This window comes from Doryrhamphus excisus, chromosome 18 (genome assembly GCF_030265055.1).
Source record: "Doryrhamphus excisus isolate RoL2022-K1 chromosome 18, RoL_Dexc_1.0, whole genome shotgun sequence".
NCBI lineage: Eukaryota > Metazoa > Chordata > Actinopteri > Syngnathiformes > Syngnathidae > Doryrhamphus > Doryrhamphus excisus.
This window is the reverse complement of record NC_080483.1, coordinates 4,005,237-4,021,791: the sequence shown is the minus strand read 5'-3', so window position 1 is coordinate 4,021,791 and position 16,555 is coordinate 4,005,237. Positions and strand designations below refer to the sequence as shown.

The 16,555-nt window shown below is 41.0% G+C and overlaps 1 protein-coding gene across 9 annotated transcripts in view; it reads left to right on the top strand.

Moving 5' to 3' along the window:
• The window catches only part of LOC131106077 (inositol 1,4,5-trisphosphate receptor type 1), a 101,206-nt gene that overhangs the window by 2,905 nt on the left and 81,746 nt on the right, over window positions 1–16,555 (top strand). For all 9 annotated transcript variants that reach the window (XR_009120047.1, XM_058054812.1, XM_058054804.1 and 6 more), the window contains exons 3-6: window positions 156–226; window positions 13,758–13,867; window positions 14,424–14,510; window positions 14,714–14,872. Coding sequence is in view for 8 of the 9 variants with exons in the window: in XM_058054812.1 (XP_057910795.1) it covers window positions 156–226; window positions 13,758–13,867; window positions 14,424–14,510; window positions 14,714–14,872 (427 nt within the window). In the remaining variant the exon portion in view is untranslated. The remainder of the gene's footprint in view (window positions 1–155; window positions 227–13,757; window positions 13,868–14,423; window positions 14,511–14,713; window positions 14,873–16,555) is intronic.

Below are 16,555 nucleotides of genomic sequence, written 5' to 3'. Positions count from 1 at the left end.
ATTTCAAAATACAGTCACCACAAATATGACTTTTTTCACAAAACCCATCAGTTGACCTGAGCCATCAGTGTTTCTTTATGCAGATATACAGTCCTAAAATGCCTCACAATACAGTTTCCTGGTTCAACAGTGTTGCGTTGTGCTTTTCTCTGCAGTTTGGTGGATGACCGCTGTGTGGTCCAGCCTGATGCGGGGGACCTCAACAACCCTCCAAAGAAGTTCAGAGGTAAGAGGCGCGAAGATGGTCCTCTTGAGGCCTGACGTCCTGACGTCCTGCTCACTGCTGTCTGTTTATACTGTGATCTCTTTGAGAGACACGGCTGCATGTGTTGTGCAGCGTTTCTCTGGCGACGGCCACAATATCTCTGCCCACTGGACTTCAAACAGGGATGCCTTTGACAATGTTAATGGTGTGTGTGTGGACCGCATACGTGCAATTACTTCATCAGTGAAGGTGGAAGCGGATGGTTCATTGATGTTAATCAATCAGGGCTCCTGGAAACCTTCTTTCCAGATAAAAAGCCTTGACATAGCTCTTTTAGTAAATGAGCTATTAATAGCGCTCATACAGGAAGTACAACTCATGACCCTTCGTTCTCAAGCCGGAGGCTTGTATCTCAAGAGGCGGGCTTGGCCTCACATTGCACACAGTATCTGATCTTCTGTGGATTTGTCTTTTGTTGTCATGGATTTTAAAATGTGCCCCTCAAGTAAGATTGGCGTTTGATAGCTAGCAGGCCAACGTTCAGACCAGAGCATTTAATGGAACGGTCCCAGCTAACTTAGGCTGTGTTTATATTTGTGGTTTGGTACCCTGGTCAAGGCCAGGAATAAAGAAAAAATACTTGGCCGTACTACTTTGGTTTGGTTTGTTCACATTGCCATTTGTGTCATGAGACTACAGGCTGCAGTAGGGATAGGCCGATATGGATTTTTTTGGGCCGATGCCGATGCTGATTTTTTTCCATCACCCTTAGCCAATGGCCGATTATGGACTGCAGATTTTGCATGGGCCGATATTTGTGGCAGATACGGCTTTTGCTCCCTCAATTTACATGAAAAAATGACAGTGATAACAAATATTACAGGTCTCAAGTTTAAACAAACATTTATTGAAATGTAAACACTGAACACAGTAGGATTCAGCTTTCTTAAACGCACATTGAAGTAAACAATTTCAAGTAAAAAAGTGTTTAATTATTCAAGTACTGTCTATGAAATAAAATTAAAAAAATATTATAACTTAACCACCTAAACAGCACCTACTGTGCAGAGTGGGATTTAGCTTTGTTAAACAAACATATTTCAAGTAAAAAAGTGTTAAATAGCACATTCATTTACAGCACAGCGATGTGGAGAGTTATGGAGTCTCAAAGGTCAACAATGTACTGTTATAGCTTTTTTGTGAAAGAGACACTTTTTTCAGGTTAATTTAACTTATTTAACTAACATCTTGTGTTCATTCATTGTGTGCATAGCCAAACCCTTTATTAGTTATGTGAAATTTGGCCTTGTTTTTGTTTAACTGCAATTTAGGTGCCAAAATAAGAGTGATGTCGGACAGGGGTTATCAATATGCAACCCCCACCAATTTTAGATACTATTGAGAAAGTGAAAATATCTATTTGTTAGATATTTCCATTCATAGATATATCATTAATAAAATGGGTTAATGGCGGTTAATTAACGCAAGCACACCTCATGTCCGACAGGTCTGTCGTTATATGCAAAGTGGAGCATAGTGGATCGTCCTCACTCAATCCGAAAGAGCCTGACACTGGTTTTATAACTTCCTTCTGACCTGAACACACAGCAATACAATTCCAACACCATATCAATCCACTCATGTCTCTCGTTCGTCCATTACAAGAAGATGAGATGCATTCAGGGACGCTCCAAACACAAAAACGATCACTTTTGTTTGTTTCTTTCGGCTTTTCCTGATTTCGGAGTCGCCACAGTGGAACTTTTGACCCTAAAACTACTTAATAATCAAATCAAATCAACTTTATTTGTCGAGCACTTTTCCTGCAAAGACATGCAACACATGATTTACATGATGACATGGCATGGCATTGAGCATTGAGGATCAAGGAAATGCCACCTTTGTGGCCGTCTGCACTGGGAGGAGCCGCAGGCCGTGCCATCGGGGGACCAGCACCCGGGCCCCCCGACTCCGACAGACGGGCGGACCCCCACATTAAAGGGAGGAACCCCCAGCCGGCCGGGTCGAAGGGACCCAAGGATGGCACCCCCTCAGCAGACTCGACACAGCCCCCAGTGTGGAGGACCCCCCCCCTGAGGAAATACTTAAGTTAAAAGCCATAAGACTAAAAGCATAAAATAGAACTAAAAAGATAAAACCATAAGAAAAGTTTAAAAATATTAGTTAAAAGCCTGATTAAAAAAGTGTGTCTTTAATCTTTTTTTTTTAAATATCAACAGTCTCTGCAGTCCTGAGGCTCTCCGGCAGGTTGTTCCACAGGTGGGGGCCATAGTGGCTAAATGCTGCCTCACCGTGGGTTTTTGTTCTGGGTTTTGGTATTGTTAAAAGGCCAGTGCCGAAGGACCGCAGGGCCCGCAGGGTTTGATATGGTAAAAGCAGATCAGATAAATGAGAAGGTGCAAGGCCGTTAAGACATTTAAAAACCAGTAAGAGAATCTTAAAATCGATCCTGAAATGGACGGGGAGCCAATGCAGTGACTTTAAAACTGGTGTAATGTGCTCCCGCCCTCTGGTCCTCGTCAGCACATGTGCGGCTGAGTTCTGTAATAATTAGAGATTTAAAATACTCTTTTTGGGAAGACCACAGAGCAGTGCATCACAGTAATCTAAACGACAGGATATAAAAGCATGCATTAGCACCTCCCTACTGGCCTGAGAGAGAAACAGGCGGACTCTGGCTATGTTCTTTAGGTGATATAAACCTATTTTTGTTATATTTTTGATATGTGGGATAAAATTTAGCTCATAGTCAAAAACCACGCCCAAATTTTCAACTGAATCGGCTGGTTTAAGATCCTGTAGTTTTGGTAAAACCTAACTGTGTGTGTGTGTGTAAGTGTGTGTTAATAAACAGGAAAATAAAGAAAATCCTGAGTTTTATATTCTTATCACTCAGTTTGTAACTCTTGAGGAGTGTCTGCCTGCTGGCAGTCCACGAAGCAGCACAGGCACAGTTTGGAGCGTTGCCGTGTTCCGAGTCGCAGGAGGGGACATCCCAGAGGGCGGGGGTGGGGTGCGGGAATGTGACAGTGGTGGTGAGCTGGTTCTGTATCATAAAGACAGGGATCTGACCAGTTGTGAGCCCACTGACATCATAGTATGTAAATTAGATGAGTGAATTTACTCCTGATTGGCTGGCGACCAGTCCAGGGTCTACCCCGCCTCTCACCTGAAAACAGCTGGGATAGGCTCCAGCACCCCCGCGACCCTTGCGAGGATAAGTGGTAGAAAATGAATGAATGAATTTACTCCCAAACTTTGGTTCATTCTGATGATTTTCTTCATTTACAGTATGCCTTTATCTCCAACCATTTGCAAGCTACAGCTTACAGGCATATTCATATTGCATGCTGAGTACCACAAATTCGGACACATTGGCAGGTCTGCAGTAATATTGAAAATCTTCCCTGCATCACGCCCACCTGACTGCGCAGGTTTTCATTACATTTGTTATTCATGTCAGCTCGTCAAACATGCAATTTAAGGCAGTTTCCAATCTGCTGTGAAAAAAAGGACATCACTCAATTTTAATCGAAGAGCCCTGTTGTACATGAACATAAATTCTTATGGTACCCAAAATATGATTCAACACAAACGAGCAAAAAACTACTAAATTAAAATAAGGAACTGTTTTATGTGTTTATAAGACTTTTGTGACGTGAAAATCAGAACAATATCAATTAGTCATATTTACAAGCTATTGAAAAGTTCCATCTGCAGTCACTGAGTATTTACAAATGGCTCAAAAACAAATGCTGATGCAAACATAAAAAGTAAAGAAAAAGTTGACTAAAAAAACAATAAGAAATAATTCAAATATGCATCATGTTACCAGACTGAATACAAGGGACTATATAGTACAAAGACGCTAGCCATCCTCTGCTGCAGCCGAGGGAGTGAGACAGAAAGAGCTGGTCTGTGTCTTTGTGTGTGTGTGTGTGTGTGGGGGGGGGGGGCAGGTACTGGGGCAGGGTGCTGCACAGAGAGAACGGAATGACTGAATACCCGCATTAAAAAAAAAAATTACACATTGATACTTGACCAAAGGACCTGAGCAAAAGCACCAGAGTTTACATTTTAACTGAAGCAAACATAGCAGTTGTGAACGCATCCTTAAAAGTAGCCGAGGAGCATTCAGTCGTTGCCATCTATTGAGGAAATTCTCTCTCAGTGGCTCTCTTGTTCCATACGAATGCCCAATCATATCACATGAGCTTGAAAATGTTTGGTCGTCCCAGATAAGGATTTTAAGACTTTTTGACATTTATGTTTAGGATAAGTCATGAAAGCAAAACTGAAAGTGTTTTCTTTGATCACTCGTGACTGGCCGTGTCCTCTCACACTCTCCAACAACTTACCGGTTTACTGGCCATGCATAGATGAGGAGGAAAAGTCAAAATGTTGTGTGTTGTTAATTCACTTTGCTCAAGTTGTACTTCTGCTGGTTTGAGTCAAGTCTGACTATATTAGTTATGCAGAAGTGAAAATTGATCTAAATTGTCCCTGTTTTTGGAATTTGCATGTGATGGCTCACTTGTGCGGAAGGATTTGGCTAATCACTTGTCCTTCTTTAATCCTAGGCCCTCCTGCCTTTTCTTGGCTCACAACCTAGTATTGTCTTTTCACCAACAATATGCATCAGAAGTTGTGAGCCTCTTCTTTTCAGTGGGTCCAATTTTTATACTAATGCACTAACAAGGACTTGTGGTTGAAGTAATAGACTAATTAGAACTACTAGTCTAACTGTTGCTTGCATAACACACTTGGATCACGCTGAGTGGGGTTAAAGTGCCTTTGGTAAGTCGACTTTGTCAGCTGCTCCTGATCAAAAGAGGTCTTCATGTCAGTGTGAGGTGACTGTGGACTGCACTCAAAGTTTCAGTTTCATAATTTTTCCATGTTGACCGTTATATACTGTACATATTGAAAGATTTATGTTTCTATTAATGTGAGTCTCCTCAAATCAACAAGCCTATGTTTGGTTCAGACCTACTGAATTCCCACGCTCTTAGGGTTGCAATGATCTACCGATCTTGAAACATTCATCCTTATGTCACAGTTAGAGGTGGAGTCGAACCCGAATACAGTATTCGGAACGGAACCTTTTAAGTTAGTGTGGGGTTAGGTGTGGGGGGGTTCATGTTCATGTGATATTGTAATGGCGGCTGAATAACTCGACGTCAGGATGGCTGTATTCAGTTGGCCCTTTATTTGGAACAGCAACATACAGCACTTGTCTTGGACGCTGACTCTCGTCACACTCCCCAACACTTCCTCCATCTCTTATTCCACCTCTTATTCCACACTTTTTCCTCCAAACGCTTGCTCTAGCGCAGGGGTCGGCAACCTTTACTATGAAAAGAGCCATTTCACCCACTTGCCCACTAAAGAAAAATAGCCTGGAGCCGCAAAACGTTGTATGTTTAAAACAACATTGGAGGGAAAAAAAAAGACGAGTTGGAGTACTCTTGCTAGTACTGGAGATAAACTTTTGTTTTTAAATGAGCTCTAATTTATTTTTTAGAATCGTCAAATAACTCATTAATAATAATTAATAACTCAAATAACTCAAAGTATTACTCATTTCCCTTCATGTTAACCTGTCAGAGAGAACTGGATAGCATCCTGTCTGCTCATTCAGTCACCAGTCAGAACTCAGTCAGGATGCATTCATGGTCTCACACAAAGTTGGATTTTTGTAAACTCATAACAAAGACGTGCATTTTCACCACACGGGTGCTAAAAAATATTAAAGCATTGCAAAGGGAGCCGCAACAAAGAGGCTGGAGAGCCACATGCGGCTCTGGAGCCGCGGGTTGCTGACCCCTGCTCTAGCGGATTGCCCTCTATAGCGTACACTTGAAACAGCAGCTTGGAACACAATAAACCCCTGTTTTTTTCCTTACAGGTTCATTGGTGGATTTATGTGAGGAAAAAAATGTTACAATAATTATTATTATTCTATTGTTGTAATTATTATTATTTGTATTTGTATTTAATTTAATTAATATTTTTCCTGGGGGGGGGGGGGTTGGGTGTTAAATTTGACACAAATACAAATACAAAATTAATAGAAATACAATGCCCCAACACACACACACACAAACACACACACAGCAACATGATATGTGGTTAAAAACAGATGACACACTACCAACGTATAATGCAGAATATTAATCAACTACTATGTGAGCTCCAACCATGTGCTTTCTAGCCTTTACAAACACTGTACAGCAAAGCATTCTGGGAAACAGGAAGTGCTCCCAGCGACGCTACATTATGAAGATTGTTTCTGTTAAGACAAAAAAACACTCTAATAAAACCGTCACACACACGTTAAAGTATTGTAGGGGGTCATATCAGAGCTGCGTAAAATGGATATGACAGACTGCATGACTTACGTGAGTTTAGATGGTAGCCATCCACCCTGTGCCTGAATACCACACTGCGCATCACCACTTTTTGTGCACTACAAACTGGACCACAGTGTGTGACCCTGTGAACAGGCACCATTTTCCGCTGTTTGGTTTAATATTTACTCCACCGAACAAAAGCCTCGGTAAGTGTTGAAATTCAAAGCATGACATGGTGAGGAATTACTTTACTAAATTCTCCTGAGAACAGACTGGGTCACATGGTATTGCTGCACGTTTTGTAAGGAGTTTACAGTGTCCTACATGTTGCTCTGTACTTTATTGTGCTCTACATTTACAGTATGATGTTGTAGGTCAAAACACTCTCGAGTCAAATTGCCTTATTGGTATTATAGTCATCATTCATATTCAACTACTGCCTGTGAAAATCACATGCTGACCAGTTAAAAATAAATTGTGTTGCAATATCAATCATTGCACAATCACTAGTGCTGGTTTGCAGCATTCTTTGTGCACTATGCTTGAGCAGACTCTAGCCTGTCCTCATGCACCACACAGCAGAATTCTTCCGCAGAGGATGCTGCATGGGCGCAGACAAGGTTGTGCTAACCGTGTCCGCGGGTTCTTGTCTTGTCATCACGGAGGTATGCTCAACATTTCCTCCTAATGTAAACACAAGTACTCTGCATGTAATCGGACTTTCACTCATGTGGGCTGTGGGGTATATTTTGCACTGACACGTGGCAAGGAACTGAGATGGCAGTAAAAACAAGGCAATTTAGTACAGTTGCAATATAACAATAATCAGTCCCTAGCCATTTTTTAAAACTTATGAGCTGCAAAAAATAATCTAGATATTTTTTTCTTTCTATTTGAGCATCAGATCTGAAGTCTAACTTCTCTGAGAATAATTATTTCATCTGACAAAATTCAGGCATGCGCAGGAGGATATCCATAAAAGGGTAAAACCATGGTGGAGGTCTGCGCTCTATCGAGTTTTTCAGTTGAAGGATTTGGCAAAACAGTGGTACTAGACTATCATCATTATTATTTTACACTCAACAAAAAGATTTATGAAACAGGTTTTGCTCCCATTTTTTATGAGCTGTGCTCAAAGATCTAGAACATTTTCTGTATACACACGAGGCCTACATTTCTACGATTGTTCTAACTCATCCACCTCACATGTTTAGCATATCAAAATGCTGACCAAACAGCATGCTAATTGCATGTGTGTGCCTTAGGTTGGCCTCTATAAAAGGCCACTCCAGATTGTGCAGTTTAAATGGGGCATATGAAAACCAAGATTTGACTCTATTTGTGTGGACATTTTAGACTTTTCCTGGTTTGTGCACCGATATGCATTGGAGCAAGGCATACTAGTCAGTAGCACAAAATGACCATTCACTCTTTCCAGCCCAAATAAGCATTGCTTACAAGACATAAATGTACGCCAGTTAATTACAGTAACAGATCTGTCTTTGCTGCATTCCTCCCCAAATAAGCCCAGCATGAATGCGTCGTTTTCCTGGCGAGGGAGACACCTTACTGGAACTGGCCAAGGGAAGCTGTTGGTGTCTTGAATGCGCGAGGAATGATTAGATACTTCCTCTAAGAACTTTGAAGCGAGTAGGGGTTTATACAACGGAGATCATTGAGGCTGTTGTTGACTTAACACAGAATGGAAGTCTTATGCAATGTGTGACTTTAGGTCCCCTGCCAGATGTTGTGACTGCTACGGAGAGAGTTGCTCATATGTCGCACATACGTGCATGTACACATACACACACAAAGTTCAAAACTGTAAATGTCAAAACTGTAAATAGCTCATGGTGTTATTTAAGTAAATAAAATACATTTGATGTATAACAACCCCTTTTTGTGTGTTTTATGTTAGTATAGTTGTTGAGCTGTCACATGTATGTTCATGTTCAACTTGAAAGACACAGCTTGACAAAACCTGAACATCTACATTCAGTTTTGTACCTGGAAAACTTAATAGTTAAAACTTCAAACTTTAAACAAGCATTTTTAGCATTTGTTCTTATAATATAAACATTTTTATATCTTCATGAGGGTCGTGGGGGGTGCTGGAGCCTATGCCAGCTGTCTTTGGGTGAGAGGCGGGGTACAGCCTGGACTGGTGGCCACCCAATAACAGGGCACATATAGACATGGAAGATGTAACATGTAGTTTCTGCTATATTTATTCATGTTTAGTGGTTAGACATTTTTCAATCATGTAGTTTTAACATGACAAGCAAAATCTTTAAAACTACTTTATCGCTTTATGTCAGCATAACCTAATGGGTTCAGATTGGAATCCCATTTGCAATACCTCTCCAGAGCAGAAGGTGGCAGTAACACGTGACAGGCCCTATTCATCAGCTAAGGTAGCTTCCGGTGGAGAAGCGCCATAGCAGAGAGTTGGGGATCCTCACGGCAATCATATTGCATCCATCAAAAGTTAAACCATCCCTGATGGCGAAAGATCTCAATTGGTAAGTTCACTTTCCCTTTTAATTCTGTGATCTTTCTTTCGTTTTTTATGTATTTTAGATACTTATTGCAACAAATATGAAATATTTTTCAAAGTAGTAAAAGTACTGTTCACATTTATATTTTATTTTTTATTTTTAAGTTTTTTAAGAAATATGTCAAACTGTGAGGAAAAGTTCATAACTAAGAAAAACTGCATGATTATGTATTATTTAAGCTTTTTATTAACCTTTGACATGTGTTCCTTTGGTTGTTAGTCACGAAACGAAGCTGACCTGTCCTCACTCTTGTCTCAATTAATCCCAGGAACTTGATACTATGAATATGTCCTGTGTCACAAACTAAAAGGGTCTCCTGTTCAAGTTCACCTACATCTGCCATCCACCTGTGAAAAGGACTGGTTCTTCAGCTTCATCAACCCAAAGAGATACTGCGAAGAGAGCGTGTCATCAGCCAATCTCAGGTTCATGACAGAGGACTTTAAGTTCATAAAGAGTAGTGGCAATCAAGTCAAGATATGCATTTTTGTCTGTCATTGTTTGCCTGTTTTGAAGAATACAGTCATTTTACAAATCAAGTCTGTTTTGTGGTCTTTTTCCAAATAAGTACTATTTTAGAGTTTATTTTCCTTTTTAAAAAGTTTTGTCTTAGTCAACTTTTTGTTGACTGAACTTTAAGTTTTGTCAAATCAGGATGAAATAACTGGTGTTATTTTACCTTTTAAAATTGTAGCTGTACCTAGCCTGTAAAAATAAGATACCCATCATCATATAGACGTTAATGTAACCAAATGAAAATAAGTCAGCTTCTACCTTAGTAAATATATTAAAACAACCTATACAAATTAAGTTGGATTTAAACATTGTAATGGTAACGCCAATATTTAATACAGACATGTTCACTCAACATATTTGCAATTAGTTGGTTCAACAAAATTGTATCTCATTAAATGACAGCATTTTAATTAGATGGAAATTCTTTCCATAATTTTATTACGTTCACCCAACAAATTATTTCTTTGAGTGTAGGGCTTGGTGGTTCAAATGGACCACATGTGCTAGCATAAAAATCCACTAAGCTCTCCCTTTACAAACTTCACATGTGTTGAACATCTCAAGGATAGTGGAGAGTGAGCATTTTGCTCCATATTGAAATCTAAACTTTGCCTTTTGTTTACCTGACTTTACCTGCGGAGGCTGTGCAGTTTGAGATTGTGAATACACAGCATTAAGGTCTCCATTAAGGTGTTGTGTTGTTGGTGGCTGTGGAGATTTTCATGTTCCCCCTTGACTTAGCCACCGTTTTACGGCATGACTTGCAAAGAACATTTGTCTGTCATTCGTCCTGTGTTGTAAAACCAAAGTAGTACCAAATTCCGGCGGTGCAGTGTCTTTTAGGAAAACGCTGCTCTTTGCTGTGGTCTCCATCCGTGTCTTCGTTACCCGCCACCCTTGTTAAACCTTCAGGTCCTCCAATGAGACTGAGAGCAGGGGTCGCTTTGACCAATAGCAAAATGGCACCTCAAGGTTGCGCCGGATTTGCCAAAGTGTGCATGGAAGTCTTATTTATAAATTTGAATTTATCGCACATGTTTTTGATGTGGTGATATTTTTTCAATATCTTGTGCAGTCCAAATGTGTTTTTCCATGTATGTATGTATGTATATATCTATGGATGAGTGTATAGATGGATCTACGTATGTAGCCTGTATTGCCTGTATATGTATTGCTCACAAATACATGGAAGCAGGAACCTAAAGTCAGCTCCGTCACCTATTTATGATGTAATCAGTGATTGACGCTGTAGGTCTTTAAGTAACACAGTTACGCCACGCCAAGTCTCTGCTTTTCTTTTGATTACGACTGCAAAATAAGCTCCATTAGAAATAACTCCTGGCATAACATGAAGGTTGAGGTAAAAGTGACATTTAATATTCATTTATCCCTTTCATTTGGCATTTAGATGCATTTGCAGTGCCAGTGCCTTTCTCATCTAAACATTATTTTGTGTTAACATTTTTGGCTTTCTGGAATAGATGAATTGCAGTTCAATGATGAGCAAAATTGCAAAAATAGTGCAGTTCTCCTTTTAAGTCTGTAATTTACGTCCTTAATGTAGCTGATAATGAAGAACATTTGCTAAGTGGGTAGAACTATTCTAGAGTGTTGCGTGGGGTAATGGGATGTTTTCCCTCTAGTAAAGGATTGTTGTTAGTTAGAAGAATGTTAATGATTCCTGGAGATATCTGAACTGCTGGACTGGTCCCAGCAGCTCTCCTGCCCAGTGACCCCAGAAGGAATTCTGATTCTGGTTTCAGTAGGATGACAGCCACATGTTCTCTCACACTTGACTGGCTGTAAAAGTAAGCTTTCTCTGCCGGCTAATGTTGTGTTGCTATAAACAACTGTGACAGTAAAGAAAGTGTAGCATCCCCAGGTTTGTCAGCTTGTGCAAAGCTGTTCAAGCTCATTCAGTAAGTTAAGTTGAGCTGCAGTCTTTCTTTCTGCTTCACATTCTTTCACTCTCTTCCTGTCTTCCTCATTTCTCCCTCACTTCCTTTTCTGTGTTTTTCTAGCAGTATTGTGCCTCATAACTACACTAAGCCACATCTAATGGCGCTGCGGGTGGCTAGAAGAACTTTTTTTTTTCTCAGACAGACATTTAACTTTGGTAAATTTGCAGAATTCCGAAAGGCAAAGAGGGGATAAAATAATATGGAGGGGAAAGATAGAGAATCCCCACCCTCGTCTCTGTCCCACTCCCCTATTCTTGTCTGGCCATATTTGGACATGTTGCTGCAACCATAGCTGGATGACCAACAGGCCAAGGATGATCAGATTTATTCTTAGTTTCTTTTGTTCCTCTCCATCATCTCGGAACAGTCTGAGAAAACGTAAAGTGGATTGTCGTGCAGCTGAAGAAGAGGAACTAGTATGGGCAAGAAGAGGAAGCTCATTAGATCAACCGTGTCCTCATGTAAATTGGCATAATAACCTCCCTTCACTATCTATGAAAACGAGTAGTCCGTTAACTGATAAGATCATACTATTGTTGTTTCTGACTGACCATACTGCTGTGGCAAAGCTCTCCCCGGGGGTTTCGTACACGCTCACACGCCTTACGCAGGACATGACCACACGTTGCACACACACACAAGGTTTTCTGAATCTCACTAAACCTTTAGTATGTTCATTCCTGAGAATTGTGGATGTCTTTGAAGCACAAACACACACACACACACACACACACACACACATATGTGAGAAAAGTTCCAAGGGAAAATGTACAGTACATCACAGTGTCATTATTAGGGTTATTTATAAATGAGCCGATTCTAGTGCAAAATCGGTACTTTTCTAACAGCGCTGTTGCTTAAATGGTGTCCTAACTGGTATTTTAAAAATGAGTACATTTAGTCCAAAAACAACGCCTTTTCAATTTCATGGAATTGTATTAGACTACAAGTCAAATTTTTTTAGAACATCCCAATTTCAGTTGAAGTGTTAAGATGGTCTGTCTCGTTTGCATTGTTAATTGTTGGGATTGGCATTGTTGCCTTTTTCTTGAGATTTTTGTAGTAACACATTATTTTCTGCAGTACAATACTCTTCAACCGATGCTCTAAGGTAATTGTACCACAGTGTGTTCCAAGCACTGCTTTTTGACAGACAAAGAAGTAAGTATAGCAATCCCTTGTTTATTGGTTCCAGAGAGAGAAAGGGAGACGGAGGATACGTTCACATGATTATTATTATTATTTTTTGGCTTATATGTGACCTATATCTATTTTTTTCATGTCACTGTGAACAGAACAGTTATTCATGTCATTGGTAAATCCTCACCCTGTGCTACCTAAAATGCATCAAAACATGACATGTGTCATGCTCAGCTGAGCAGTGTGAATGGATCCCAGGATGCAGACACAGGGACATATCGAGCGGTTCAAAATAATTTACTAAAAACACAAAAATGTGGACAGAAACAGGAGCTCAGGGCGACGGTGCAAACAAAAGGTAGCACCGTGGACGAAAAAACATTGAAGGTTATACCACATGAGCTGGACGGGTGCGGGAGTACAGGTCGGCCGGATGGCAAGGAGTGGCGAAGCAAGCTGCGGTTGGCGGAAGAGAAAGGGTAGGTGAGCGATAAAGCACATGGCATGAAGACTCCACCATAGAGAATAATCCAGCACTGGCTGGCTGCAGGTGAGGAGGATAAGAAGGGAACTAATTGGAAACAGCTGCAGGGTCCCAGTAGCTACGCGCCCAGCTCAGGAGGTGTCAGGGTCTGAGCAGGGAACACAGGAGGAGGGAGAGCGACACAACACAAATGGAGAAAAACAAGAATATAATCACAGACAGACCTGAGACACCGAAGAGCGTGACAACATGAGTACTTTTAAGTAGTATATTATGCTGTGATTTTACAAACAGAGTAATTCCATTTTTTCCAATGGGGAAAATAGTGTTTAAATTGAAGCTCGTTGGAGGATGTGTTGAATGGATTATGTTTTCAGTCAGGGGTTCGACATGGCATCAGTTGTCATATATGAATCAATATTTTTTTGGTTTGAGAAGAATGATGTTGCTCCTGATTTATGACTTAATCTAAAAAATAAAAAAAAATTATAACTCTGTTTCTCTCTTCACCCTATGAAGACTGTCTCTTTCGACTGTGCCCGATGAACCGCTACTCAGCCCAGAAGCAGTTCTGGAAAGCAGCGAAGCCCGGCGGAAACACAGACACAGTGCTCCTTAACAAGCTCCATGTAAGCGAAGCGACAACATGCCGGTCTCACCGCCATCACTTTGGCCCGAGGCCACTAACACTTAGCTGTCCACACGGCTCAAACACTCAACACAGATTTAGTTCAAGCTTGATATAACGCTGCAGAGGATTTGAATGGAATTTTACATGTTCTGTACCACTGAATTTTCTAAGAGATTAAGTGCATTGGTGGAAGTAAAATTTTAAACATCCCTTTTATAGACATTTATAAGGCCTCCCATCGTCCTATCTTTTCTTCCTCCACAATCTCCTTCCTCCCTTTCAGCTGTGGTACAATACCTTTTAAAGCAGTCTGACCACAAGCTCATAAAATGGAAGATTGGGATCTCTACTTTACCATGAAAATGGGAAAGTTGTTGGTGAAATACCATTTTTAAGTTAATTGGCTCCTCTGTAACTGCATTCATATCAGCAATCAATCATGTGTTTGTCATTGTAATTGTATCTCTTGATAATAATAATGCACTAAATAGCCAGGAGAGTTACCATCTGTGCGTTTGAGTTGACTCCTCCCTTATTTGTCTTTTGCCTCCCAGCATGCAGCTGACCTGGAGAAGAAGCAAAATGACTCTGAAAACAAAAAGCTGCTCGGAACAGTCATTCAGTACGGGAATGTCATTCAGGTTTGTCTTAAACATGTGACCTAGACTGCAATCACAGGATAACCATCATCTCAGGACTACTTGTCAAAATCTGGGCCGCTGGCTCACACAGCAACTTCATCAGCAACTTCGTCCGGCCCGCGGGAAAAATAAACAGTCTGTCCCTATTAGAGACTTCTCAAAATGACAGCAACAAACCAACACGGTGTCTTATTTCTGCTCAGCTTCTCCATCTGAAGAGCAACAAGTACCTGACGGTGAACAAGCGATTGCCAGCACTCTTGGAGAAGAATGCCATGAGGGTGATGCTGGACACTGCTGGGAACGAAGGCTCCTGGTTCTACATTCAGCCCTTCTACAAGCTGCGATCCATCGGTGACAGTGTGAGTCAGCTTATACACCTTTGAGGCCACACTCCAGTAGTTGCATGGAGTGTGTTGGTAGTTCAGCGACTGAATACAGGCTTTCAGATTGCCAACATTTGAGTAGGTCTGAGTTGACTATTTAAGACAAGGAATAATCTGAACATGGGTAAGTCCAGTGGAAATCATAAGATGTCACATTGGCCTCATAAAGTGGGGGAACGTCCTGTTTCCGGTCATTCTTGTTTCCTCTTTCCTGTCCTTTTGCAAAGACAGACACAACTGACCAAAACCTGAATATCTGTTTCTGTAACTCCCAATTTTTAACTTTGCACAGTCTTCTTCTTTCTCTTTGGGCTTTTCCCTTCAGGGGCCGCCACAGCAAATCAATCTCCTCCATCCATCCCTGTTTTCTGCATCTGTCTCCCCTTCACTACCTCCATAAACCTCCTCTTTGGTCTTCCTTTACGCCTCCTACCTGGCAGCCTCCTCACCTAGAATATGAATACATTCTACCAATGTATTCACTATGTCTCCTCTGGACATGTCCCAACCATCTCAGTCTGGCCTCTCTGACTTTATCTCCAAGGCCTCTAACATGTAATGTGCCTCTGATGTACTCCTTCCTGAGCCTATCCATCCTGGTCACTCCCAATGAGAACCTCAGCATCCTCATCTCTGCTACCTCCAGTTCTGCTTCCTGTCATTTCCTCAGTGGCACTGTCTCTAGACCAAACAACATGGCTGGTCTCACCACAGTTTTGTATGCCTTTCCTTTCATTTTAGCTTAAACTCTTCTATCACACATCTCACCTGACACTTTTCTCCACCTGTTCCATCCTGCCTGCACACGCTTCTTCACCTCCTTTTCACAATCTCCATTGTAACTCCTTAAAATACGGAGGCTATGTGTGTATGGATTAGGGGTGTAACGGTACCCCATAATCACGGTTCGGTGTGTACTTTGCGGTTTTAAGATCACAGTCCGGCTCAACAAAATGCAAATCATAAAAATGCTTAGCTCTGGTGTAAACAGCTTTATTAAATTTTGTTAGTTTAAGTTTCATGTTTTTTCATTAAAAACTGCAAACTGCAAAAAGTTTATTCTCCAATAAATAAAATTCTCATTAGGGCTGTGAATAAAAATATTTAATTGTGATTAATTGAATTCGGTCCAAGTGTTCAATTCCATCCTCGGCCATCTCTGTGTGGAGTTTGCATGTTCTCCCCGTGCATGCGTGGATTTTCTCCAGGTACTCCGGTTTCCTCCCACATTCCAAAAACATGCTCGGTTAATTGGCGACTCCAAATTGTCCATAGGTATGAATGTGAGTGTGAATGGTTGTTTGTCTATATGTGCCCTGTGATTGGCTGGCGACCAGTCCAGGGTGTACCCCGCCTCTTGCCCGAAGACAGCTGTTATTTAATTTGCCATGCTTTTTTAATTTAATATGCCATGAATTTATGAAATGTACTTTAAATGTGTCATTAATCAAATACAATTGGAATTAAATCCATAAATGTGTCATTAAATGTGCCAATAATTCATTAACCCCAAGTCCCCATTCAGTTCCGATCTGTCCCTATGGATCTGTGCCACGTGTCCGTAGTTGTGTCTCACCTGGTCACAAAGCTTGTTGTGTTCTTGGCACCAGCATGGTGTTGTAGGTCAGGGCCAAAATAAATCAAGGTGGTATCAAGGCA